Source organism: Rhipicephalus microplus, chromosome 8 (assembly GCF_043290135.1).
Source record: "Rhipicephalus microplus isolate Deutch F79 chromosome 8, USDA_Rmic, whole genome shotgun sequence".
In the NCBI taxonomy this organism is placed as follows: Eukaryota; Metazoa; Arthropoda; class Arachnida; order Ixodida; family Ixodidae; genus Rhipicephalus; species Rhipicephalus microplus.
The window spans coordinates 32,412,368-32,440,186 of NC_134707.1; the positions used below are offsets into that span (position 1 = coordinate 32,412,368).

The following is a 27,819-nucleotide window of genomic DNA, read 5'->3' on the forward strand; positions in this document are numbered from 1 at the left end:
ACCAGCAACAAACGAAGCCGCAAATGCAATTCACCGCCCGAACTTATGAAGGCTAGGCAAATCCGTGTACTGTCCATCCTTTCTATGGTCGCTGAACGAACACAGCGCCAGAGTCCCCTGTAGTTAGTTTCAGGAAACCGTATGGGCGGACGCACCCAGTGTTCATGACGGACTCACTTCTCTGCGCGAGGAACGCCAGCAAAAGAGAGGGCACTGTAGTACGGTTAGTCCGTTTTGCACGTTACTGCATTCAGATCGTGCAGCACTTTCCCGATAAAATCGCTCCGGGTAGAGCCTGCGGGGGCCTTTACAGTGATTGGTCCCCGCATACTCATAACACAACCCGGGATCATACTGTTCTCCATCTTTAACATATATATTTTCTGTTATTCTTTTATTCCCCCTGCCCATTCCCCAGCAAAGGATAGCCAGCTGGTCTGAGAATTGGCTAGCCTCCAGGGGCACTCGTGATCCCCTTCTCAATGTGCTCTACACCAAATTTGATATGAGTACGTGGTACGAAGGTATCTTATACTTGGCTCTCTCCTCATGACATAGATTGAGTGAATGCTTAGCCGTACTTTTTTCAAAGCCTGTCCTCCACTCGTGCGTGTAGCTCATTCCCGCGCACCGCGGCACGTGGTATGCGGGTATTCACCACAGGTGGTTGATAGTATACATCTACCCAAGAACCGCAAGAACAGATATTCGCAATTTAATGAGAAAACATTAGGAAAAGCAGACATCACCGACGTTGAGGATACGAACGCACTGAATGAATAATGGGAGCCCATTGAGATGCACTCTCAATCGTTCTGCGGGGCAGTCACGTACTCTATACTACAACGCGACGCAAGGTGCTTAAACTGATTTCAGAAAAGAAATAACTAAAGCGCGATGTTGGTGCGACATTTATTTGGGGTTTAATGCTTTTCATGTAGTTTTGTGACAAGGTCATAAACACTACATATGTACTCATTTCATACATCATAATGTCTTGCTAGCGTCCGTAGAAGTTACAGCGGTGGCTCATACTTTATGGCAGTCTTATAAACATTAGGTTTGCGCCTCTGTGCTTCAGCAAATTATACTTAAAGGTTTTTCGTCACCGCGTCACCGAAGAATTATGCCAACGGTATTTAAGTGCAATGTTTACTTGGCTGCCCCTAAATAGCACTGCGTCACCGTAATACTGACTTCTGTGCTCTCTCCCTCTCTCTCGCTCTCTCGCTCTCTCTCTCTCACTCTCTCTCTCTCTCTCTCTCTCTCTCTCTATATATATATATATATATATGTGTGTGTGTGTATTGTAGGTTTCATTTCTAATGCTCAAACATGCAACGGCTCGACAAAGCACAAAGCATGCCTTATTTTTTGCCACTCGTTGAAGAGTTGGTTTCATGGACCTTCTATGTTTTCTGATTTCCTATTACTCCCCTCTTGCATTTTCTCAAGGGACCTGTTATTTAGATCTTTGGGCTAGGTTCACATATTAACGGGAGTATGCTAATATAGATTCTTCAAATGTGCTACTGTGCTTCCTTTTACATGCTTGCGATTTGCATTTTCTAAGCGTAATCACTTGATCATCCACACAATGTGCTGGCTCAAGCTCAGTGCCTTCTAAACGACCTTGTTTTTTTTATCTGCAGGAAATATCTAAGTGGGTGATTGCGGCATCTGAAATTTTCTACTGTGAATATTTCTTCATTATTAAACACAAACTATTAACGCACTGTAGATCTAGCAGTGCCGATGTTTTGAGGCACCCCAATATAGAAAGCTATGATGTCACATGGATATAGCTTCAAATTGCTGTTCCAACTAAAATTGAAAAATTCTGAAGATTTACCTCCGTCGTCCATAAAGCGCTCACTATGGTTACTTCCATCCAACTTGCTCCTGGTAAGAAAAAGAAGACGTTAGGGTACATGTTTCTGCAGTCTTCAGTCCTCACAAATTCAGATAAATCAAAATAATACTGTTTAATAGTAGAACTTGCGTGATTTCATTTGAATACAATGTTACGACCAGGCACAATAGCCACGCAACGAGAAAGATAGTGTATTCATAATCATGATGAAGCACTTGAGAAGAACTGGTCCCACCATGATAATGTTACAGCAATGTGTACGAGAAATGAATATTTTATCGTGCATTCGCAAATAAGACACCTGGTCTGTTTTTTTTTATTTTTTAACTGCTGTTTTGGGATGCGTTTTACTGAAGGGGCCAGTAGCCGTTTTCTCTGAATTTTGCATTTTCAGCATCAACAAAGGGCACTTCATACTCTTTGTTGTGAGTAGCGGGTATACCACACGTTACTGAAGTTTGATAAAATAACGCACGGTGAACGCTTCTCTTCTGCGCAATAAGTTTCTTGATTTGTGATGTAGTGGGTACCTTGCCAGTGTGCTAGCAATAGTTACCCGAAAAGTGTTTAAGAAGGGTCCAGAAGGGCCGCTTTTCTAGATCAATGATACTGTGCTGCCTGTACAGCAGCAGCCTGATGCTTTTTCTTTTTTTTCAAAGAGGTGCCCATACTCAGAGTGCTATCTTGGTGTGCACGCAATAATATCCAGCACAATGAAAACAATGAGCAAAGTCTTGTGGAAATCAGACACATGTCAGAAAGGTTCGCTGTTTTTACAGGATTTGAGGTACTGTAGCTTTATATATTGAAATCTTGTGTCAATTTTGTAAATTGTGCCTGAAACACCACTGAACGCTGATACACCACGCTCATGTCGCTTTTTCGAAAAAAAAGGAGGCCCCTGAACACGCTGCTCGTACTCTAAACACACATAGTGCTCTAATTTATTAAGTATAAACATATAATAATAATATTAATATTAACTATGATGATATTACTAATAACATTCAGGTTTCTTATCTGTCACACACTGGTCCCGTTAATTCGGGGAGGCGATCGCCGGGCTGATTCCAAGGGCCGAAGTATTGGCCCCTCGAACCGCACCACGAAAGTGTGTACAATTTAGAAGTGGTCCTTTTTGGCGCGCCAGCGGACGCCGGTTGTGGACCAAAGAACAAGTCAGAGCCGAGAGTTGATAAACAGAACAAATATTATATTCTCAAAAATGGCAGATCGAAAACAATACACAAGAATGCACACTCCACAATAGTTACATACAATACGTCACCAATCAAACAACGTACTACAAAGTACAATCAACCACTCTCGAAACAACGGACACAGACAACAATACGCACTACAATGCAGTCGCATGCATTGAACAACCAAGACACTTAAAGACTCAAGAGATAGAAAACCTATCCAGTCCAAAGTTCTTGGAACAAAAGTCGGGATGATACTCTTCCGAGAATCACTCACTCAAAGTCCAGCGTTGTTGTTGTTCCGCAGCTCTCGAAGTTTCTCTTCCAGGAAACCTCGCCCAAGTTTCTCTTCCAGGAAACCTCCCATCTTCAATAGGCCACTCTCCAAGCTTCAAACTTCTTCGCCGGAACACGTCGGCTCCACACACGCAGCTGTCGCCACGCGTCTTCGCTCGATAGCGGTAAACACACACTCTTGCCTGTAGCTCGAGTCGTCACCCCTCAGGTGGAAATCCTCTTCATCTCCTCCTTCGCCGACTACACGGCGGAATCCCTACGCGCTCTGGCGCTCACTTCCGTCTTCTTCTGCTCTCTCGTCTCGGCCGCTCGATTAAATACCTTCCACGCCACATTCCAGAAAGTTCTCGTCATTTCGTCGGCGCGATACGCAGCGAAGGCTGGGGAGAGGCGCGAGACTGTACGGGGGCCGTTCCCGACAGATGACTCAACTCGGTATGACCACGCCTATTTCCTTCTGGAACTTTCCAGTGCTTGCCCGGCCGCCGCTATGGGGTGAGGAGGTTCGTCGGCGAAGCCACGCTTCCGCGGGGAGAGCGCGCGCCCGGGGAGCCTTGGATGTTTGTTTTCTTTTTTTTTCTTTTGACCTCGCGGCGTTTCTCCCGCCCGTTATCGCAAGAATTTGGCGGCGCGCCCATTTTTAGCGCTCGTTCTGAGACACTGCCCCCACTTTAAGAATATTATCTCATAATATTCAAAACCACACAAACGAGCGCGAACAGTCACCACACACTCTGAAAGACTGTAACACAAACCGTCGCCCCTGACACTTCACATTCGCAATAGATCGCTCAATACAATCGTACGTTGTAGTTCAATTGCACAACACATGAAATATAGCCACAGGTACATGACTACAACACTTCATCACACATTCCGAACAATACAAACGTACAAAGTTCTGTCTTTACCACAATTATACAACACTATACATCACAGCACAAACACTTCGACACTTGTGACACAGGATAACCAACATTAACACAACATATGGCACTCAACACTTCCAAACACATTCTGATTCGAATTCAGCACTTATCCTGTGTACTTTCGCGGCGCTTGCGCCCTTTCTTGCGGTGCTCGCTCGATCTCTTCTTGTGTTTCCACGTTCTTTTTCGGCGAGCCCTTTCCAACGACGGTATCTGAAGCGGCGTCTCAGCCATCGTTGTCACTTCCGACACCGTTAACGGGTCATAACATTCAACGGGTCCTGTCTGTTTATTTACCAGCTTGATCATGTTTCTACATTTTGCCCGGCTGGCCAACTCCGTCTCCTTTGCACTGTTGGTCGGTTGAGGTCGTGCCGACGTAAGTCCAGTAGCCCGGCCCGTGAACTAGTTCAACACGATCATCTTATCATTCATAGTCCTTTGCACCGCGGCTTCACCTTGCGCTCGAGTGGGATCCGTCACGGGTTGCTCCTCCACTGTATCTCGCGGTCGTTGGGTTGGCGAGGGCTCTATCTTAAGGTCTTCTCCCAAACATTCCGGATCATTCGGTCCTCACGCTCCGTCGATGTTTCCGATGACAAGGTCGTAAAGGGGGGTCGTCATACATAGCGCCGTAACCTTCCCGCTGAAGTATGGGGTTTCAACCTCAATCTCTGCTTCGGGAAGCATCCGAACTGTACGGTCAATTAAGCAAACCGGTTTCGTTTTGCCGGTTAACTCGCTTTCCCCTACCAAGTTTCTCCGCACGATAACAGTGGAGCTGCCGGTATCTCTTAACACCGTAATCTTTTTGCCCGCAACTTTTCCAGGCAGCGTTGGCATTCCTTTCGTAACACCGGTTGGCTGTTTTGACATTACAGCACCCACAATAGGAATTTTCTCCCCATTCTTCAACTCTACGAATCCATCGGTGACGGCATTATTATCAGATTTCGGTGCCGCTTGCACACAAGATACCTGGTGAGTTTGACTCACTCCGTTCCGACAAGCGTCTGCTTTGTGCCCAGTCTGACCACACTTGAAACATTTTACTGCCGTAGGGCTCGTAAAGATCGTTCGACAGTTTTTCGCGCGATGACCCACTCGGTTGCACAGAAAACATCGCGGAATGCTCTCTGGTGCACGCTTCTTTTCTTCGGGAGCCCATTTCTTCGAATCATCGGGACAATCTTCTTGACCTTGGCCAAATTAGTTCCACCTTGCGCTTCCAAGAATTGATCAGCCAATTCAAGCATGGCTTCAAGTGACTCAGCCTTCCTCTCTTTCAAGTACAGCGACAGGCTTGGGTGGCAACTAGTAAGAAATTGTTCTCTAATTAGGAGCTCTCTAAGCTCATCGTACTCCTGCGCTGTCCCTGAAAGTTCAATCCATCTGTCGAAATAATGACAAAGTCGGGCGGCATACTGCGTAGCCGTCTCACCATCAGCTGGCTTTCCTGTCCTAAATCTGTCCCGGAGTCCTTCCACGGTAAATCTAAATCGCTTCAGCAAAGCAGCTTTCACCTCTGCATAGTTGGCTGCATCGGTCGGCGTCATCCTACCGTACACACTGAGCGCTTCACCACTCAAGCAAGTACTCAAAGCAGTTGCCCATTGATGTTCCGGCCAATTCTGGCTCTTCGCAATCGTCTCAAATCGGTGAAGGTACGCGTCAAGGTCGTCCTTCCTTTCATCAAACGCCACGAGCAGCTTGCTTGGGTTCAAGCGGAAGCCATGATCTTCCCGTTCGCTGCTTTCAACTCTAGATTGGACGGGAGTTTCACTTCGCTGTTGCAACCGGAGCCGCTCGAGTTCCATCTCGTGCTGCCGCTGCCGTTCCCTTTTCTCTCTTTCTTCTTTCAGCTGTCGCTCCTTTGCCTCTCTTTCTTCTCTCGCCCTCTCAGCGGCCAGCTTTTTTCTCTCCAGCTCCAACTTCACCTGCTGCTCTCTTTCTTCTTTCAGCTGTCGCTCCTTTGCCTCTCTTTCTTCTTTCGCCCTTTCAGCTGCCAACCTCTCTCTCTCCAACTCAGCTGCTTTTTCTTCCTTGGCTCTCTCAGCTGCCAACCTCTCTCTCTCCACCGCCTCTTTCTCCTTCTGGCTTACCCACTTCCGTAGTTCGGCGCCAGAAAGACTCATCTTCTCACCAAGAGCAACTAACTTTTCGAGATCCATGGTGTCTCGCAACTCGCAAATGAAACCTTGCCGCGTGCAAAAAGTATCTGCCTAAAACAGTCTATCGGAACACTCCCCTGCACTCGTTAGCGAGAACACCGAACAACACACAAAATCGTTCCGATAGCACTATCAACAACTCGAGGCTCTTTCTCACTACTTTGGACACACTGTGCACCAAAAGGTCCTGTGTCGCGGACGCCAGATTAATTGTCACACACAGGTCCCGTTAATTCGGGGAAACGATCGCCGGGCTAATTCCAAGGGCCGAAGTATTGGCCCCCCGAACCGCACCACGAAAGCGTGGACAATTTAGAAGTGGTCCTTTTTGGCGCGCCAGCGGACGCCGGTTGTGGCCCAAAGAACAAGTCAGAGCCGAGAGTTGATAAACAGAACAAATATTATATTCTCAAAAATGGCAGATCGAAAACAATACACAAGAATGCACACTCCACAATAGTTACATACAATACGTCACCAATCAAACAACGTACTACAAAGTACAATCAACCACTCTCGAAACAACGGACACAGACAACAATACGCACTACAATGCAGTCGCATGCATTGAACAACCAAGACACTTAAAGACTCAAGAGATAGAAAACCTATCCAGTCCAAAGTTCTTGGAACAAAACAAAAGTCGGGATGATACTCTTCCGAGAATCACTCATTCAAAGTCCAGCGTTTTTGTTGTTCCGCAGCTCTCGAAGTTTCTCTTCCAGGAAACCTCGCCGAAGTTTCTCTTCCAGGAAACCTCCCGTCTTCAATAGGCCACTCTCCAAGCTTCAAACTTCTTCGCCGGAACACGTCGACTCCACACACGCAGCTGTCGCCACGCGTCTTCGCTCGATAGCGGTAATCACACACTCTTGCCTGTAGCTCGAGTCGTCACCCCTCAGGTGGAAATCCTCTTCATCTCCTCCTTCGCCGACTACACGGCGGAATCCCTACGCGCTCTGGCGCTCACTTCCGTCTTCTCCTGCTCTCTCGTCTCGGCTGCTCGATTAAATACCTTCCGCGCCACATTCCAGAAAGTTCTCGTCATTTCGTCGGCGCGATACGCAGCGAAGGCTGGGGAGAGGCGCGAGACTGTACGGGGGTCGTTCCCGACAGATGACTCAACTCGGTATGACCACGCCTATTTCCTTCTGGAACTTTCCAGTGCTTGCCCGGCCGCCGCTATGGGGTGCGGAGGTTCGTCGGCGAAGCCACGCTTCCGCGGGGAGAGCGCGCGCCCGGGGAGCCTTGGATGTTTGTTTTCTTTTTTTTTCTTTTGACCTCGCGGCGTTTCTCCCGCCCGTTATCGCAAGAATTTGGCGGCGCGCCCATTTTTAGCGCTCGTTCTGTGACATTATCACAAAACCACGATATGCCTATAAGAGACGCCCTATAATAGAGGGCTTTGTAACTGCCTGTCACCTGGATTTTTTTTTAAGCACACGTTCATCGCTTATTTTTGTCTTCATCGAAAGTGCAGCCACCATAACTGGGATCTGATACTGCGCCACCGGGTAACAGTTGAAGGCCAAAACGAATAAACCACTGTGACGAAAATAATGCTTTTGTTTATACGGAATCATTTTTAAGCAATGCCTCCTACGGCCATTTATTCAATTTCTCACAGTCCACTCAATTTCTTTAAAAAAAGACTGCTTTTATAACCAGTGATTCCATAGCGCCTATTCATATATAGGATGGCCTTTAAAGTAATAATAGAACTTCATTACGATGCAATTGATTGTTAGCCAATTGATGGTTTTTTTATCAGCTGCGATGTATGTCGAACGAGGCAGTTCGTATACGAGCATTCATGTGAACGAATTTTTCTGTTCCTCAATCGGGTGTATGTTTGCTACGAAATAAATCTTCGACTTATTTGTATGCTTTTATGTAGTATACGATAGTGTGTGCATGTACGTGACTACTCAAGAAATATTTTTCTTTGTCAGTTGGAGGCAGCCTGCAGGTGCATTCCTTACAATATATTCTAAAATATGTTCGCACGAAAAATACCAAGACGAAGGGAAGGTCTCTTGTCACCATAGACCACTGAGAATGACTTATAGCGCCTCATTTAAAGGCGCGGTATTCAAACCATAGGTTTTGTGTAAGGTATATTGCATAGATCATGATATTGTAGTGAATCATACCGACGCAGTGACTGTGGCGTGAGGGGTGGACCGGTGCAAGAGAATGGCGGAGATAAAAGTGTTGGGTTGGATTGTGTTCGCCTGAGTCGCTGTTGTAACTTCCACTTGGGGGCAGCGGTGACAACTCTGATCCATGTTTACACGGCGCAAAGCTGCCGCGACAACCGCAACAGTCGGCCGTGCACAAATGGACCCTCTGGAAGACGACATGTCATCGACAGCCCAAGAACATGATTATGCAAAAATGCAGGAAAGCTTGCTAGAGGCCACGGGCGCAACTGTACCTCCTGTCGTAGTTAAGTCTGTGCTTTTAGATTTCAATGTGCAGCGTACGTAAAAACATGCAGATGTAAACAAGGAGATCTATTCTTGCGTAAAAATAGATCGCACTCACATAATAAATAGCCAATAAACATCCAATTTCCTCGCAGTTTTGTTTTTCGCATACTCCTGCAAATTTGCTAAAGTTTGTGGGCCATCTATGTATCCTTTTTTACTACTGTTGACAACTATTCCCGTACCGGCCACCTGGAAAGCAAAAAACAAGACATTTAATTTGGTTACGATGAAAATATTTTCAGCACCCTGTCATGATCTACACAATACATAGAAACAAAATATAGCAATGAACGAGGCAATTATTTCGCTCTCAAACCTATAGCACCTCGTTTATGTAGTAGTGCTACACAAATAGTTATATATTTATTACCTCGCCAGTTTTTTCATGAGGAATGGAGGCTTCAAATCACGTGCCATCAATATCATACCGCATGCCTTCTTAATATTCGAAGGTATTCATCTATTATTGTTCGTATAACAGACAGATATACCAAAATTTCTGCCTTCAAGTCACCCTCTCCCCCCTCCCAAAAGGCTATCGTATTTATAAAGAGAAATATACATTATTGAAAAAAAAAGAATTTTTCGAGGTGGCGGAACTCAACTCACGTAACCGCAATCCCAAGGCGATCGACGTAATCACTCGGTGATTCAGGCACGCTAGTAGAGCCTAGCCTAGGATTATGTAGTCTATTGTAACAAACATTGTGGGGAAAGAGAAAAGTGGGTGGACAGCGATGTGAAAGGCGGCAAATGAAGAGAGAAGAACGATTCGAAACAAAGAAAGAGGGAAAGTGATCATGCCATAACACGGTTCTGCTGACGCTTAATGTCAGAACAGTAAGATGGCAGCGATGACGACGGTGATAGATGAAGGACTGATGATGGTTATTTTTAAATTTGGATGTTGAAGTTCAGTAAAACCCCACGCTAATCCCCCCCCCCCCCCGCGGATGGAAGCGGCCAGCCTGGTCGTGAAATACATTTTGGAGCGCACATGAAAGGGCTTGAGGCACGAAACCTTCACAATCTCTATTTCGCGGCAGCATTTGTCATTGCGGGCATGAACAGGTATGACGTTGTAGTTCATTGGCGAGGTCTGTTCTACAACTTTATAGGCGACAGTATAGCAAAACTTCAGCTCATCGCATGAATTACGTGTTCGTGAAGGCTTCCGTATATGAATACATCATCGCCAGTTCGATAGAGAACGACGCGGTGAGCGTCAACGTAACGATCTTAGCAATTCTCTTGGCTTGCGTCTGCATTTATACAAGTGCGATGACGGCATTGCGATACGACACAGAAACTGGTCCCAAACTAATGGTGAAGTGTTGAAAGGAACAGAGAAGAAAGAGACGCCGAGTTATGATTTTGGTTGCAATCCGTATACTGCCTGTGTTCCATTGAACAGATGTATTATACGCAAAGCGATAAATGGAAAAATGCCAACCCCAGTTACGATGATGAGGTGCGATATACGCAGACAGCATGTCCCACAGAATGCGTTGAACTCTTGCCGCTAAACCATTGGTTTGTGGCTGGTAGCTAGACGTTGTCTTATGAACTGTTTTTGAAGCTTGGAGAACTTCACGGAGCATACTTGAAAGAAATGCTTTGCATCAGTCGTTTAAAAGAACACGAGTGGTCCAGTGACGTCGTTAGAAAGCATTCAGGAAGGTTAGAGAGGTCAGAGAGGTCATTTTCAACGACATAGAACGACTCTGGTGGGCAAGAAAGTGGTTGTAGAGTCTCTATTTGGGCAGTCGGAGGCCAATTGCGGTGTTGGAAAATTGCGCACGAGGCAATGTGTTTAGTCATGCTCATGGAAAGACATGGCCAGAAGAATCCGCTGTGGGTGCCCTCATGGTTTTTGTGGCAACCAAATTGGCGTGAGGTGGCGTCGTCCTGCGAAACCTAAATACCATGAGCATACAGAGCGCGCGGACCGATAGGAATCCATGAATAGCTTTCTGTGTGAAACTTTACCTATAGAGTGCATCGTCTGCGAACTTAAATAGCTTGAGTTGTTTTCGTAGTCTGGCGTTACCGGAAGCTGAAGCACCGATTAGGTGACAGATGATGCAACTGCAATAAGAATCGGTTTGCTGACGAGTGGCCAGCTCTGAAGAACGGGTCGATGAAGTAAGAAAATAAATAGATGTAACTGATGAGCTGTCCTCAATTTAACCGATCTTACAAGCCGACGTGACGCACCTCGATGATGGTGGCAAAGGACCTGTTGGCAGAGCGCCGGCGTCTTGCTTGTCTCTTCCAGTCTTGTAAATGACGTTAGGAAAGTACACTTGTAATCGAAAAATACATTGGCCACAGCGTCCCGACAAGTTCTTTGTTTTCGACAATCAGCATAAAGCGTGAAAATAGTGAAATGTTGACTGTGCAAGTTCGGACGGAATTTCTGGGTGGACCAGACAAAAACAAAGCGTTCTTGTTCAGTTATCAAGTATTTCTTTTCTGCAGAAGTGAGAGTGTGGCTTCCATAAGCGACAACGTTCTCGCGTAAGTCATGGTTGCTCTGAAGAAGTACGCCGCCGATTTCCTGCCCGTTGGTATCGGTATGTAGCAACGTAGGTGCATTGTCCTCCAAGAAGTTCAGAAGTAGCGGGGATGTGAGAGCGCGCTTGAGTTCTTCGAATGCTGCTTCGCACTGGTCATCCCAATCGAAGAGACCGATACTAACAAGAAGCTGGTGGAGCAGAGCGGCAACGCTTGCAATGCTGCGGATAAAGTGTTGAAAGTATTATGCGAAACGGAGGAGGCTGCACAGTTTTTTGTGTGATCGGGCAAGGAAAATTGAGAACTGCGGAAACTTTGTTGGCATCGGTCTGGATGCCACATTTGCTAACAAGATATTCCAGAAATTTGATAGATGTGTTACCGAAGTAGCGCTTATTTGTGTTAAGTTGAAGCCAAGCATTTGCGAGGCGTGTGAAGCGATTACTCTAGGCGTTGCAGATGGCCAATAAAAGTGAAGGAAAAGACGACAATGTCATCCTAATACCTGTGGGGTCTTCACGTGGAGTGCACCGCGCTCTTGAAGTGAATGGACACAGTAGACGTGGTCGGACCAAACCAGAACAACACACATTTATTAAAACACTTTTAGAAGGATAATATCGTCAGCCGAACTAATGCAACGTCAATCGTTATCAAAGCGCTAAAAGAGCCTTACACGCAAAAAGCCGATTACGCAACACTCAACATGACGAATCCTAGGTTACGTCGCCAACACTTGACACACCACGACGGCCACAACAGACGACCCGTGGTGTCGTCTACCACGCACCGCCGTCAGAGCCAACCACAAAACCGCCACATGCCAAAGAGCCCCCCTAATCTCCCCCGTGCCGCCACCCAGGCTTGACACCAGGCGTCACCGCCGGGGCTACTGTTCTAATCATAATGATGGTGGTGGTAATAAACGCTCGCGAGTATAACGCCACGTATTGCTCGATAACTGCGACACCTGAATGCGGCTTATATGCGAGACATGTGCGCGATGGGGCGCAAATTACTACACAGGAGGCGTTAGTACCCCGACATTATATAGACAAGTTTTCCAATTGTGGCCGAGAAGAGCAGTGTCGATCATTACGTCAATAGTTGTGGGGCATTACATAGGCCGAAGGTTTCGGCGTTAAACTTGTGAAGACCGTCCGGCATGGAAAAGGCGGCTTTGTCCGCTGCTTCACTTGGACGTTGCCAATCCCTGCAGCCAAGGTGAAGGGTGGATGAAGTATTGCGCCTTGCAACGAGTCAAGAGCATCTTCCTTTGGGATAATTGTGTTAAGCGCAGTAGTCAACAAAAAATTGTACCGATTCATCCTTCTTTCGCACCAAAACAACGGGTGATGACCAAGAGCTGGCAAGAGGGTGTTATGACGTTTCTTTTGAGCATGTTGGTCACGTTCTCCTCGAGGCGTTTGCTCTCGAGGAGAACCATGTCGATATGACGAGACGCAATTGTGGTCTGTCCGAATGCCGAAGCATTGGCCTCGAAAGTAGCCTGGTGTTTCATGAGCAATTTGAAGAACGTCTCACCCTGGGGAGCAGAAAAGCGGAGATTTATCCCGGTAGGAAAGGTAGAGAAAGTAATAGACCTGTCCTGTTTAGCCTGAGCCAACGAGATATAAAGCGATCGTAGAAACCTGTTGAGTATCCACATAGAAGAGCACCACGGAACCTTGGGGTGGAAAGGTAGTCTCAACATTGGTGCTATAATGTAAATGCAAGGTCAACAGCGGTAGCGGCGTCGGTACAGAAGCAGCAAGAGCAGGCCGAGTATACGGGCAGCGTCGCAGCAGCAACCAGGCAGCCTCACCTGGCGCCTCGCGCTCAACGTGTCGATGTCGCTGCAGTAGTGGGCGCTCTTCTTCACTACATTTCGTCCCCCGTCGGAAAAGGAGCCATCCTGGCGACTCACGGAGAACAGAGTACGAGGGGATTGTAATAAGGTTTCAACCGCTGTACGTGAACGGTTTCATGACCTCGAAAGCGCTGGTCTGTGGATGGCGTAACGGGTTTGACGATGTAATTAACAGGTGAAGTCTGCGAGACAATGCGGTAGGGTCCTTGGTATTTTGAAACAAGCTTCGAGGAAAGGCCTGTAGAAACAGCGGGAACCCAAAGCCACACAAGAGTGTCCGGGACAAGGTTAGGGTACGGCTAGTTATCGACACGTCGAGATTTTTGTCTTCATTGGTCGATGGTTGTAAGCGACTGGGCGAGCTTACGGCATTCCTCAGCACGGCAGACATCTTCTGCGGCACCGATGAGAAAGACGTTGAGGATTGGCTGGAATCTTATGAACGAGCCAGTGCTACTAACAAATGGGACGATTCCGCGAAGCTTGGTACCGTGATGTTTTATTTAACGGATGTTGCCAAGCTATGGTACAGAAACCATGAGGTGGATATCCCCGCTTGGACGACCTTCAAAGCCTGCATCGCAGATGTTTTTGGACGCTCTGGTGTGCGGAAACTTCGTGCAGAACAACGTCTACGAAGCCGGTCCAAAAAAATGGTGAAACATTCACTAGCTACATCGAGGACATCCTCGACCTCTGCCGGCGTGTCGACCCGACGATGGCGGAAACTGACAAGGTACGACGCATCATGAAAGGCATTTCCGACGACGCCTTTCAAATGCTGCTCTTGAAGAACCCTGTCACTGCCTCTGAGCTCACCTAGTTGTGTCAGAGTTTCGACGAGCTCCGACGACAGCGTCTTCTCACGCGACGCCCTAACGTCGCGGATGACACCCTCTCAAGCCTAACCATCACCTCTGACCTTGAGTCCCTGCTATCGCAGGTCAAGGAGTTTGTTCGTGCTGAAGTCGCTCGTCAGCTATCGCTCCTGTCGACAGTCGGCCAACCACAGTCACCTCTTCCAGAAAACCTTCGCGAGGCCATCCAGGAGCAACTTTGCGCGGCTCTGCCATCTGCCCGTGACGCTTTACCGTTGCCGACCCCCGTTGTCTGTGCCGAGGTAACTGCACCTCTAACCTATGCTGAGGTGGCCGCTCGACCACCTCTTCAGACTTTTACGTCGCGGCAATCAGCCATGCCACCGCGACGTACTCCTCGGTTCGCTCAGCCAAGGTCCCTCCAGAGTAGTGGACAATGGCGTACAGTCGACAATCGGCCAATATGCTTTGCCTGTGGCCTACCTGGCCACATAGCGCGATACTGCCATCGACGCGTTCCTATCTACCACCAGAGCTACCACGAGAGCTTCGAACCTGCCCCTTATGTGTCACCGCGCCCTTCGTTCACAGGATCTCAGCCTCTTGACCAGATCTCATCGTACGCCGACCGCCGCCCTCCTGTTAACCGTCGCTCACCATCCCCGATGTGCCGTCGTCCTTCATCGCCGGAGCGGAAAAACTGATTGCCGCAGTTGCAGAGGCAGGAACTGCGTCGCCCGCGAAAAGACCAAGGCCTCTCTCTTCCCCAACGAATGTTCTCGACGTATATGGGGACGGCGTCGCTGCACTCGCTCTTGTCGACACTGGTGCCGCAGTTTCAGTGATCAGTGCCAGATTATGCCGCTTGCTCAAAAAATTTATTGCGCCAATAGCAAGTATATCACTTCGTACAGCCAGCGCAGAGCACGTCACGCCTGCCACTGCCTGTACTGCTCGCATCGCGATTGATGGCCTCATCTATGTCGTTGAATTTCTAGTTTTAGATTCCTGCTCCCATGATCTCATTTTGGGTTGGCACTTTCTCTCCGCTATAAGGCTGTCATCGACTGCTCTCGCGCTGAGGTAGAATTTGAAGTGTTTGGCGACGCTCCGTTAAATGATGCTCTTGAAACCGGGGACAAACCATTTGTTGCTGAAGACGTCATCATACTGCCGCACTCTTTCGCTCTTACCATGGTATCTTGCAACTCGCTCGCCGAGTCGAGTGCCCTTTTCACGCCATCTGCCCTTTTCGTTCGCCGCAAGTGTTCGCCGCTACCTTATGCCCTTCTAGAACTTTATGACGGCGTCAGCAGACTGCTCATCTCGGACCTCTTGTTATGTCCTGTAACACTACTTCGGGGTGAGTGCGTCGGGTGGGTTTACAGTCTCGACCCTTCTGCAATTTTCGATATGTCGACTGGTCCTTCCACCAAACACGAAGTCGCCGGAGTGACTTGTGCTTCTTCGCCGCAGACTACTAGGCCTGACGTACCCAGCACCTCCACCAAAATATAATGTAAATGCAAGGTCAACCGCGGTGGCGGCGTCGGTACAGTATACGGGCAGCGTCGCAGCAGCAACCAGGCAGCCTGAGCTCGCACCTCGCGCTCAACATGTCGATGCCGCTGCAGTAGTGGGCATTCCTCTTCACTACACTGCTCAGGATGAAAATGGCCGCCGCACCACCTTCGAACCAAACCGGGCTGGAGGGGATGACAATAGAAAGAGCTAGACGTTGGCCGTAAGGAGTGATAAATTCACCACCATCGACAATATACATCGAAGTGATGTTCATGAGTTGCTCCTGACTCGGGGGCTGTACGGAATAGGAAGCGCAGTCGTTTCGCGTCGACCTGTTTGCTGCAGTGGTTAGTTTCTGTCATCTGCACTACATGTTGGCGACAAGAAATTAAAACAGATGCTGACGAGAAAAGACCCAAATTTAAATTAGTTCTTGAGCACACAAAAGGGAACTGCCGAAACCTAGGTGATGACGAATACCGTCAATGAAGAAATGAGCTCTACATCAGGGTACCACAGCTCCATTGGCACCAATCAAGGACGACTGAAGTTAGGGCGTTTTCACGTTTCGTAAACGAGAACATATGTCCACATGCATTAAAGAAATAGTTGCCCCCGTGTCTATTGTAGCCAACTCCTTCACAGCTTGTACAGTCACCAATAACATATTTGACGGTAATTCAGAAGGAGTTTTATTATTTTGCGGTGACGCAGTCTCCCTCCACAAACTGCACTGTTTAGTTTTCCGGTCGCACGCCAGCGGGAAAAAACAGGCTTAAGGTGTGACACAGAGCGCTGGAGTGGCGATGAACAGCTTGGATGAGAACCGCGTGCAGTGGTAGTTGTTTTGAGAATGTGTACCACAGGCAGATATCGTTAAGTGGCTGAATTGTCAACTTAAGTGTGGTAACTCTGAGGAAATGGCTAGCCGTGTTCAGAAGCGGCATAACCACGACGTTTGTTTTGCTGGGGGCAGTGGCGAACCCGAGAAATGTGTCCCCGAATCCCACAGAAACACCAGATAGGCCATGAGGTACACCGGGCAGAATTATAGGATTGGTTCCGCGCGTGAGAATTCAGAGGTGTTAGGTGATCATTATCAGGAACAGGTGGTATGACAGGAGACGATGAGGGTTGCATTTCAGCGATATGTGCGTACGAAGTCTCTTGCGGGCATTGTGGAGAATTGGTGTAGTGGACGTTCCAAAATTAGGCCGAAGTTGTCTCTCAAAATGATTCCACGGAAATTGGTAGAGACGGGTTGAGTGGGAGCATTATTGCAAGGTGATGAAGCATTGGCTTGAAAGTCCTCACGGGTTTTGACTCGAATGATCGATAGAAGTTGCACATTGTTTGCAAAGAGTTTTTCGGAAAAGTAGGGTCGCAGGCGGATTGATTGTGGTAGTATATCAACCCACTGCTACGTAGAGACGACGTCGAAACCCGGTGAGGGCATTGAATGCAGCAAGTCCAATACTCTACAGAAGGTGTCATACACAATCAGCTTCCGGCTTGCGTCTTCGTAGAGGCGGCAAAGGGCAAGCACACCTTCAACATGCTAAGTGTAAGACTCGCCATACTGTTGGACGCGTTTCGAACGAACGGTCAGTGTGCCGAAAACCCGCCATACCTGGTCCTTCAAGGAAGTCAAATCACGGAAGTTGCTCTTGTGGTTTGGAAGCCATGGCTTGGCTTTTTGAGGTACCTAAGACTGGATGCGTGATATATTCTATGTCTCGTTGCAGTTGTAAACGCATACATGGTCATACTTGTTGAGCGATGCCTCCACATCTTGTCTAGACAGGCTCTGCTGCGGTATTCTAGTGGATAAGGTACTTCGGCTGTTGACCAGCGAGTCGTGAGACCAAATCTCGGCTGCGGCCGCTGCATTTTCGATGGAGGCGGATATGCTGTAGGCCCGCGTGCTCAGATTTGGGCGCATGGTAAAGAATCCCAGGTGGTCTAAATTTCCCGAGTCTCTGATTCACAGGTATCGAAGACACCTGTTTTTAGTTATAAAAAGCACAGCACAACCACGCAAGTGGGCCCATTATTAGGCGAAAACACATACACCGTGAATGCTTGATCAGCTTTGCCAACCAGCCCCGGCGCTTGGCATCATTTGTAGTAGTGAGTAAACTTTTATAAATTCAGCCACAGCCATCTTACCTTCGTCTGACTCACAAGACCGCCACATTATTTCTGGGCATTTCTAGCTACTTGAGCCTACACCTTCAGACCCACTAGAAAATCGCCCTTTCTTAGTTTTGCTCACCCCTTCCCAGTACTGGCAACATTCCTGAGACAGGCATGGAAGGGTTATCGCCCTCAACTACCACAACTTCAAAGAAAAACACCTCCACACTTCGTGTCTTGACACAGCCCCTTCCTCTTCTCCCTCCACCTCCGCCACGGAGAGCAGCGCAACAGGTTTCAGGCCTGCCCCCTCCTTTACAGCCTCCGACGTCGCTGGCATATCAGAAACAGCCGTAACCCCATCTCCCGGCGCGCTCTCTAAGCGTCCTTCTCAGCAGAGGGGCGTCTTGGCCAACCAGCAGCTCAGCACCCCTTCTCAACCATCAACAGGTGTCCCGAATGGAGCAGTACAATGCGTTCTTCGCGTTTCAATCATGGGCCCCCCGATCCAAGCATGATGAAAAAGCTGCCCTAGCCGCTGCTCAAGCAAAGCGGGTACCTACAATGAAACATATAGACACTGTCCCCTTTCGATTTGCTGAGAGGAAGGCATTCTTCCGGCCTGTCACCCGTGAAACCATCTCTGCCTCTCTTACTCTAGTTTATATAAATGTGGCTCTAAGATTTACCTTTCAGCGCAATGTGGTCGTGGACGATGGGGCGCCAGACACACCCTTCACCATCCTCGTCATTATTAACGACATCTCCGGCTTCCCAGTACGAGCAAAGAATATGACCAGCAACACTTGATGGGGTACCGTAAAACATGGACCCTTCTATAGGTAAGAAAGACATCATAGCAAACGTTAGGTTGCAGATGCCCATCAAGGAGTGCTTCTGTACTAGGCGGAACATTCTTGTGACTTTTGTATTAACAGCGCGACTATGGTAGGAAGAGAAATAAATGAACAAGAAAGAGCGTTGTATCTTCCTACTGTTGTCGCAATGTTACTAAAATACAACCATGAAAAACCAACTTCCCGAATTAAGCTGTTCTTGCTACACAATTCTTGTGAAGTTAATAGGGGTCCAAGCCCCCCACTGACATTGAACTCTAAAAACATTGCCGCAATGTGCACGCCTTATGGCCGCACCCCACTCAGTGCACCCGCTGTGCCGCCTACGGCTTCATTGACGTAACGTGCAAGCACACCAGGCGATGTGTGCGATGTAAAGTGCCCCACTCCATGGCTGAATGCGCGGATGAGCAGTCAAAGTGGTTGTTCTGTGGTGCAAAACACCTTGTCAAAGAACCGCACCGCCCTCATTGGCGGGTGGAGCATTTTGCTTTTGAGAGAGAGAGAGATAAATAGAGATGAAAGGCAGGGAGGTTAGCCAAGCTTGGCTCGGTTGGCTACCCTACGCTTGAGGTGGGGGAAAAGGAGAATAATAGAACGCAAAGAAACAGAAAAGAAGAGGAGTAAGAAAGAGAAGCATAAATAGTCAGCTCGAGACTACACAGCATGGCCTCGCACAGTTCTTTCACAAGCGGTCGTGAAGTTTGGTGGTCCTTAAAAAGCACAAGAGGGCTTTCGTGGCTTTGCGCGTATGGGAAGTCGTCGGCCAAGGTCCCAGGATCTTCTCTTCTGTAATCGGCCGTGAATCCAGCTGACAGAGCTTGGCTTCCATAATACGTCATTCGGTCTGGTATGCTGGGCAATAACATAGAATGTGCTCAAGCGTTTCCTCGCAGTCGCAGATGTTGCATGCCGAAGTGCTCGCCATTCCAAGGTGACGAGAGTACGAATTCGTAAATGCCACGCCCAACCTCATGCGACACAGTAAAGTTTCAGCGCATCGTGGGAGCCCGGATGGCAAACGAAGTTGCAAGTTTGGGTCGATCGAATACAGGTGCGTGTTGGAGAAACCCTGCGTATTCCATTGTAGGAGAGATATACGGCGAGCAAGTGATTGTAGTAGCCTTGCAGCGTCCGTTCTCAAGAGTGGTATGGGCGTGCGCTCGTCTTGGTCATGAGCCGATCGAGCAGCTTCCTCCGCGCGGTCATTGCCGACGATTCCGCAATGACTCGGCAACCACTGAAATACAATATCATGACCTTCCGCGAGCGCTTCGTGGTAGTCGTGCCTTATCTGATATACTGATTGTTCATGTAACCCGTGCTGCATAACAAACCGTAGTGACTGTAAGGCTGACCTGGAGTCGCAAAAGATGGCCCATTGGTTAGGTTGCTGGTGAAGAATTTCCTTTACTTCACCTTGAAGTGCTGCGAGCTCTGCTGCTGTCGACGTCGTGTTGTGAGAAAGCTTGTATTAAAGCAATACATTATCAGATGGAACAACCACTGTTCCTGTATAGCTGTTAGAATTAGTGAAGCCATCGGTGTAAACATGAATATGGTCAAAGTACCTTTCGTTCAACAGACGCAAAGTCAATTGCTTCGGGGCTAGCGGAGACGTGCCTGCCTTCTTAACGATTCCAGGAACTGATAAGTGCACGTCAGGTTGATGGAGACTCCATAACGCCGCTTCTGCATGCATCGCAAGTTGAAGCCGGCCGGTAATGCGTCCTGATGATTTTTCACGATACCGCAGTACGAAGAATGGGGCCTCCGAGCTGTCAAACACGCTAAATGATGTGACGGTAGGCGTGATAAATGCCGAATGTGCGCTCTCAGCGTCTCGACAATGATGTGCGTTGTGACCGGTTGTTCTTGTGCAATAACAATAGTTGACACTGTCGATGAGCATCTTGGAAGGCCAAGGCATGTCCGAAGTCCTTGGGCTTGAACGCTTTGCAAAGCACGGATGTTAGTCTTGCACGTGTTGGACAGGACAGGAAGGCTGTACCGGAGAGTTCCGAGAAAGAGGGCTGTGTACAGCTGCAACATGGAGTGCACGGATGGGCCCCATGATATCCGGCGACGAACTTGAATACATTCTCAATGCCAATGAGCTTTTTCTTCAGGTATGTGACATGTGGGCTCCAGGTTAGGTCACGATCTACGATGACGCCTAAGAATCTATGAGTGCTCTTATATGGGATTGATCTGCCATCGATGCACAATCAGTAGAAAGACATCGGTTTGCGTGTAAACGCCACCGCTGCGCATTTTTCTGTGGTGATAGTCAAACCTTGCTGGCGAAGGTATGTCGATGTCATTGTTGCCGCTTTCTGTATACTTGCGCGCACTTGAGGCCGTGTCACGCCGGACGCCCAAATGCAGATATCGTCAGCGTATAGAGATATCTAAGCCGTCTGTGGAAGCATTTTGGTGAGCCCCACGAGAGCCAGGTTTTGTTTTTGAGCTGTGCAAAAAGGCTATGACGCCCATTTTGCGTAGCGAAGCATTCACCCTCCCGCGGGCACCAGACACCAACGGTTGCGGTAACCGCGCAATACAACAAAACTACCGCCCAGTCACTCAATAGCTAACTTACGCAGCCGTACCGGTAGCAGCCATGACCAGCGACAAAAGCTCTGCCATCTCAGTCTTCGTGTCAGCGCTCACAGCGGAAGTGAAGGTTCAGCACTCCGACTGCCCCACTCGCTCATTCTGCAGTGAAGCGCTGGTCACTCAATTGGCGCTAACCCAGGATAAAGAGTAACCGTCTCCGAGAACTAGACTATGCATATTGTACTGGAACAGCAACTAACCACGCCACCGACAAGCCATGCTTACGGCGAATGTTTTCCTACGCGACTTTCACATCCTGGAAAACGAATATTCGCACGGAGGAGGTATCGTTGCCCGCATACGTCAGCCACAACAACCCCACGCAGTGTGCCTGGTCACGCTGCACCAGTGAGCTATGCCCGGATGATGCCTTTCACCTCCTCCCCCAGAATCCGTGCGCAAACCTCTACATTCTATCAACGCTTCTTCACGCACTCATATTACGGACTGCTATACCAGTAAAACTCGTGAGTGTGGCTGGAACAGTTCATATTGACGTTATTGACACCTCCGTCGTGAGTGTTTATATTCTCCCTATCGCTGCGGCCAGCTACGCGTTTCTGTCGCCTGTTTCGGCTGCACTGTTATGCAACCAAGTATTGTGCAGGGAATCCACGTGCGCCATGTTAGCTGAGTTGACATTATAGCACCAATGTGACTGGTCAACACCTCTCCGTAGCGATAGTACAGATGGCTGATCTTCTCGTTGTAAACACTGCGGAGTCAACTTTTATTCATCACATCTGTGGCGCCACTGTGACTGACCTGGCCCTTGCGTCGGAAAGCTGCTTTTACGAGTAGAAGTGACACTCTGACACGGCCAGGACCGATCACTACCCGACGGCACTCTTGCTGTCTCAACCTAGCCATGGTGCTGTGCTCGAGTACGCCGTGCGGTGGGCTTTGCGTGAGTTTCCAGTGGAGCGAGAACGTTTTTGCACGTATCAGGGACCATGCCGAGTGTGCAACCACTGGCTCTGTAGTTTCCGCTGGAACGCCCTATTCTTATAGTGTATTAAACATCCGGGCAGGGCGGTAGCGTGCACACAGGTGGGCACTGCCCTCTTTAGCCCCGCCACCTTGACAGAGTACAACTAGTTGGACGCCGTGTGCTGACGACACACTCAACAGCTCACGGCTGCAGCTGGAAGAAAGGGCGTGTGATCCTCCCTCCAAGACCCGTGACAGTACCGGCGAAGCTGGCACATCAACAGTGTTGTGATCAACCCCAGGATCTCTCTTCCTTTTTCTCGCCACCGTGGTGAGTAGAACCATGTGCCTGAAGCACGCTGTGCTCATTGCCGCTTCCTTCAAGCTCCCTCCTCCTGCTGCTTAGGCCCCGATGCATTGAATGACCCTCACAGACCCTCCCCTGCCGCCACTCAAACCTGCTCTTGCGGCTAACGTTCACTCCCTTAGCGAGCAGGATTTCACTCACACCGAGCTGCAACGAGTACTTCAGTTGAAGTGAACACGCAGCGCTCTTGGTGTGAATGGCATCGTACATCAGATGTAGAGCAACTGAGATGCATCTCAGCGGCTCACCTATTAGAGGAATAGCACCGAGATTTCGCAAGTGGAGGCCACTTGGATACTGTGCCATCGCGCAGAATGCCCCCACCCATATGACTGAAAACGTCATCGGAAAGAAACGCGTATTTTCCGACATCTGTTTGACAAGACCATTCTGATGCTGCAGCCTGCATCACCCTCGAGTTCGGCACTAAAACCTAGCAACGCCTGAGTAACCTTGCTTCTTTCACCACAGCCGAACAGGTGATTCTGCAGCTAACTGCTGTTTTCCTTGTGCCCTGCGCCAGCTCAGGAAGGAACACTCCGGCCCACCACTCGCACAGCACGTTGCTCGGAAACTCCAGGTGCTTCGCGAGTGGTTCTGTTGTTGCCTTGCAGTGGCTCCCAATCCACGTAGGCATCGCAGGCAATCAACATGCTCGCAAAGCGAGCACACTCCGTCACTACTACGCGAACAGATTACGCCACGTCATTTGAGTCGGCTCGTATGAAACTTTATCGTGAGCTACCGCGTTATCATAGTGACGCGCGGGTCGTAGCTGGACGCCCCCCTCCTCCACAATCTACTTCTGTATTTTCCGCTGCAATCACGTGCTCCTCTTAGTTCTGAGGTCCAGTTTTGTTTAGCCCTCGTAACGTAAACATCGTCTCTGTGGTGCAGCTGTACCGAACCACGTCAATTATGACGAGGTGGTCGTCTGCTAGTGCCCTTTTCTTACTGAAGCTCGGGAGTGACTCGTCATACTATACCGCTGCGTCGGTCTACCCTTTGCGGCGTTTGAGGACTTCCGCCGCCCTACCGGCCACGAGAATTTTCACCGCGCTGCACTTTCGCCTCGAGTCGCCTTCCTTGAAGATTCAAACCTAACCACGCGAGTGTTTTAAGCCACTCACCGCAGTTATACAGCGCTTTTCTCCGCGAGTCAGAACTTTGTACCGTTTTTTTAATTTTATTTATCCCATTGCTGTTACTTCCAACCATCAATTTTATTGCCATTCAAAGCGAGTGTTCCATTTGAGACGTCCTTATCGAGACAGTTATTGTGCTTCATGATTTTCCTTCCTTTTCCTTCAAACTTTCATGTTTTCTTTCCTCTTTTTGAACAATGAAGAATTACTCTACTTATGCAGGTGTCTGAAGTATTTTTAGTTATTTCTGACAAAATTAGTCACAGTATATCTAAAGAGTGCATGATGATGAGTGGGGCGAAGCGGCCATTCGTTCGTTCGTTCTTGCTTCCGTCTCTCCATGCGTCCGTCTGTGCGATCGTTCGTGCGTCCATATTTTGTCCATGCGTCCGCACGTTCATTCATCCGTTCGTTCGTGCATCCGTCCATGCATCTGTCTGTCTGTCTGTCTGTCTGTCTGTCTGTCTGTCTGTCTGTCTGTCTGTCTGTCTGTCTGTCTGTCTGTCTGTCTGTCTGTCTGTCTGTCTGTCTGTCTGTCGTTCCGTCCGTTCATCTAGTGAACACCCCAACTACCACCATGTCGTATGTTTTCATGATATAATCAGCATACAGAAATACCGTCATCCAGCGGACATTCCAAGGACTAAACGCAAGGTGGCACTTGCAAACTTTTTTACGGTCTGCGCTTTGTGTCTACTTCTCAGCTTTCACTCGTCTAGTTTTTGGTTATATGCTATTTCACTATATCCATGGCACTGCAGCCAAACCCTCGCTAAACCTTGCTAAAACCAAGAAGGTTATGCCCAGCGAGTTTAACGTGGCAATCCTTTTCGGGTGAAGTACTGTTGGAAGTGCGTCCATCTGATTCCAGTTTTTTAGTAAGCATCTAATCCAAGGCAAATTTATTGGAGATTAAATCACCAATACTCGTCTCTGTAAGTTATTTCATCAAAAACAACTATCTATATAGTTATGATTAACTGAAAAGGGTGCGCGTGTGCCGCTCCTCTAGTCCGGCCGTGGAGGTGGCTACCTACTACTACGACTACTACTACATATATCGCAGACGCACGACCAACGGCATAAGGAGCTTCGCCCCCCCCCCCCCCAATTGTCACAGCTTTGCCACAAAGGTGAAGCTGAACGCGATAGCAACATATTGGAAGGTAACGTACAGAATGGTGGTGGTGGTGGTGAAAAACTTTATTTGTCAGAAGGCCAAAAAGTAAAATAATATTTTAAAAATTAAAAAGCAGCGTTGTGGGCGGCCTTCAGGCTGCTGGTTGTGGCGTCTAGGCAGTGCCTAGCCGTGACGTATCTCTCCAAGGTTCAGCAGAAGTTGCAGGTACGGCCTGGTGCTGGACAAACCAGCATCCCACTGCTGCGGACTTCTGAGGTGCCAAGAGGCAGGGGCAAGTGAGCCGGACCGTAGTAAAATGCGTGCCCATTGTTGGTGATTCAGCAGCCACATAAGCGGCAGGCCGGCGAGTACGTTCCGGAGTGGAAGAGGGCAAGGCGTCGAGGAGTAAGGAAGCTGTGGACCTGAAGTTGGCTCCACGGGTGTTGTTTGTGCTGAGAAAGGGATTGGTGTGGGGGGAACAGGTGAGGCGGGAGAGGTGGTAGTGCAATTTGATGTCGTCGTACGTGAGAAGCACGTCTCGCGTATTCATCCTGGGAGGGGGCGGGCTTGCTCGGTCGGCCAAATAGCGAGCGATAGAATTGGCCGCCTCGTTGCCTGGATGATCCGCGTGAGTGGGTACCCATATGATATAAATGGGGTGAGAGGAGAGCAGAATGGCAAGCAGATTGAAACGTGCCCCGCGTTTCTCCACACAATTGACGCACGAAACATACTCCAAGGTACATATGAACGCGAGTAAGCGTCTCAGTTACATCGCTGTGTCTGAAAAGTGCGCTCTTTTCGCAAACGGCGACTTTGCAATGATCGCCGTGACCTTTGTGTGCTTAGTAGCTACAACAGAGTCGTTCCGGTGTAAGCTCAAAAACAGCAAAGACATAAATGGTCCCAACCGCGAGTTAAGGGGATAGGAGTGTGCGTTCAGGGGCTTTACCACCACCCACTCCTCTTGGCAAGGCAAAGTACGCATGGGAGCTGACAGCACGCACCACCGCGCGCTCATTGCGCCATATTGCTGGTAATGCTGAAAACACGATAGCTCCCCTCCGAGAAGTCCATCACCAGCGGTAAGTGTTATATATACCAGTGGTAAGTGGTAACATAAGCGGTAAGTGGTAGATTGCCATTTCCACGTTGACGGACATGCTCCTCAGTACCGCGCACCAGAGTCTTCTGTATTTTTTTCTTGCGTTTTCGATTTACTGATTGATATGTGGGGTTCAACGTCCCGAAACCACCCTGTGATTATGAGAGACGCTGTAGTGGAGGGCTCCGGAAATTTCAACCACCTGGAGTTCTTTAACGTGCATCCAAATCTGAGCACACGGGCCTACAACATTTCCGTCTCCATCGGAAATGCAGCCGCCGCAGCAGAGGTTGGATCCCGCGACCTGCGGGTCAGCAGGCGAGTACCTTAGTCAGTAGACCGCCTCGGTGGGGCCTTTCTAGCGTTATATATATATATATATCTAAATATATATGCAGGTTCAGTGACGCCGACGCCAGCGGCAAAATCTAGCCGAGAGTGTTCACCTAATTGCAATCTCGATAAAACATAAAAGAGCGCAATAGTTATGGCTTAAACTCAATATTGTGTCAGCAAATGACATAAAATAAATTCTAAGTTAGTATCAGCCAATACAACTTATCGCGCCCAATTGATTCTCAGTCCCAATTATTTTTTAGTTTGGTTATACTAAGAGCAGTGACAGTAGCCAAGTATCTGTGTACAACGAGCACTGTTTTGGCGGAAGTTTTAGGCAAAATGTTGATGAAAACGTGGCAAATTGGTGCCGGCTAGCGGCAGGTGGAGAGAGTCGAGCGGGGTCGAATAGATGTCTGGGATAGAAGAAAAACCTGTTTTGTGGTTTGCCTCTGTGGCAGCAGGTGATAGCTGCAAAATTTGCCCAGCGAGTGATTCGGTTGGCGACGGAATTGCTGGCAAACGGCAACAATATGCGCAGGTTCGCGGATATAAGGGGGCGCCTCCGGTTCCCTGCCAGGACCTGCTAGTGAGGCAGGGAACCGGAGTGAGGCAGAGAACCTTCACCCCTTCCATGAAAAAGAACAATGTGCTCGCCTATGACAATTATGCTTAACATGCGCACAGCTGCACTCACAGCCATCTACCTTTCTAAAAAAACATGCTGGTGGCGTAAATTTGCGAGATCTGCCAGTCGCGACGAGTCGCCATCGACGCGGCGAGTCGCCATCGGCTGACAATTGCATTTGTGGACATCCGTCGATCTGAGTTCCTAATGCGCATAAACTGTCACCTCGATTCTTGCTGCGGCAGTCTGCGTTTCAAGAAACTTTTACGAAGCTGTTCATTGATGGTGCAAGGAAGCATTTAGGACGGTGCAATCTAAGACCAATCAGATTTTTTCAGCAAGAAAGGAATTGGACTTGGAAAAACTGGTGGCCGTTGCTCCCTGATTTTTCGCATACCGCACGTAATATTCTTTCAAGAAGTTTCGCTTAAGTCAATGACCACATCACAAAACACACAATGAATGTCTGCAAAATAAAAAAAAACATCTGCTTCAGCACAGACATAATTGTCATGCAAAGACCACTGTGTAGCGGCGCTGCGTCATGTCACGAAAACAAAATGTGGGAGGATAACCTAGGTGACGCTAATGGTCACAGCCTAAGTGCAAAAGAAATTTCACTTTTGATGCCCGCGGATATGACGTCGTTGCGGCCATGACAGTTTGGTATATCTTTTTATAATAATGCACCAAGTTTTCCTCCCCCACCATTTCCTCGCGGCTTTTCAGCATTCGCACGATAGTGAGCGAAGTATCCTACCAATATATCTACCTATTTGCTAGCACTCTGCACCATCATTTCCACCATGTCATCCGCCACTGTACCCTACGACCATAATGGCTTCCAGCATACCCAGCATAATTTGTACTTTATCCACTGTCT

General features: G+C 48.6%; 1 protein-coding gene across 3 annotated transcripts in view; it reads right to left on the reverse strand.

Annotated features, from left to right (window-relative positions):
• LOC142768915 (uncharacterized) overlaps positions 1–27,819 on the reverse strand; it is a 105,009-nt gene that overhangs the window by 68,815 nt on the left and 8,375 nt on the right. For all 3 annotated transcript variants that reach the window (XR_012885545.1, XM_075871467.1, XM_075871466.1), the window contains exons 4-5: positions 9,020–9,153; positions 1,853–1,902 (exon numbers count right to left, since the gene is read on the reverse strand). Coding sequence is in view for 2 of the 3 variants with exons in the window: in XM_075871467.1 (XP_075727582.1) it covers positions 1,853–1,902; positions 9,020–9,153 (184 nt within the window). In the remaining variant the exon portion in view is untranslated. The remainder of the gene's footprint in view (positions 1–1,852; positions 1,903–9,019; positions 9,154–27,819) is intronic.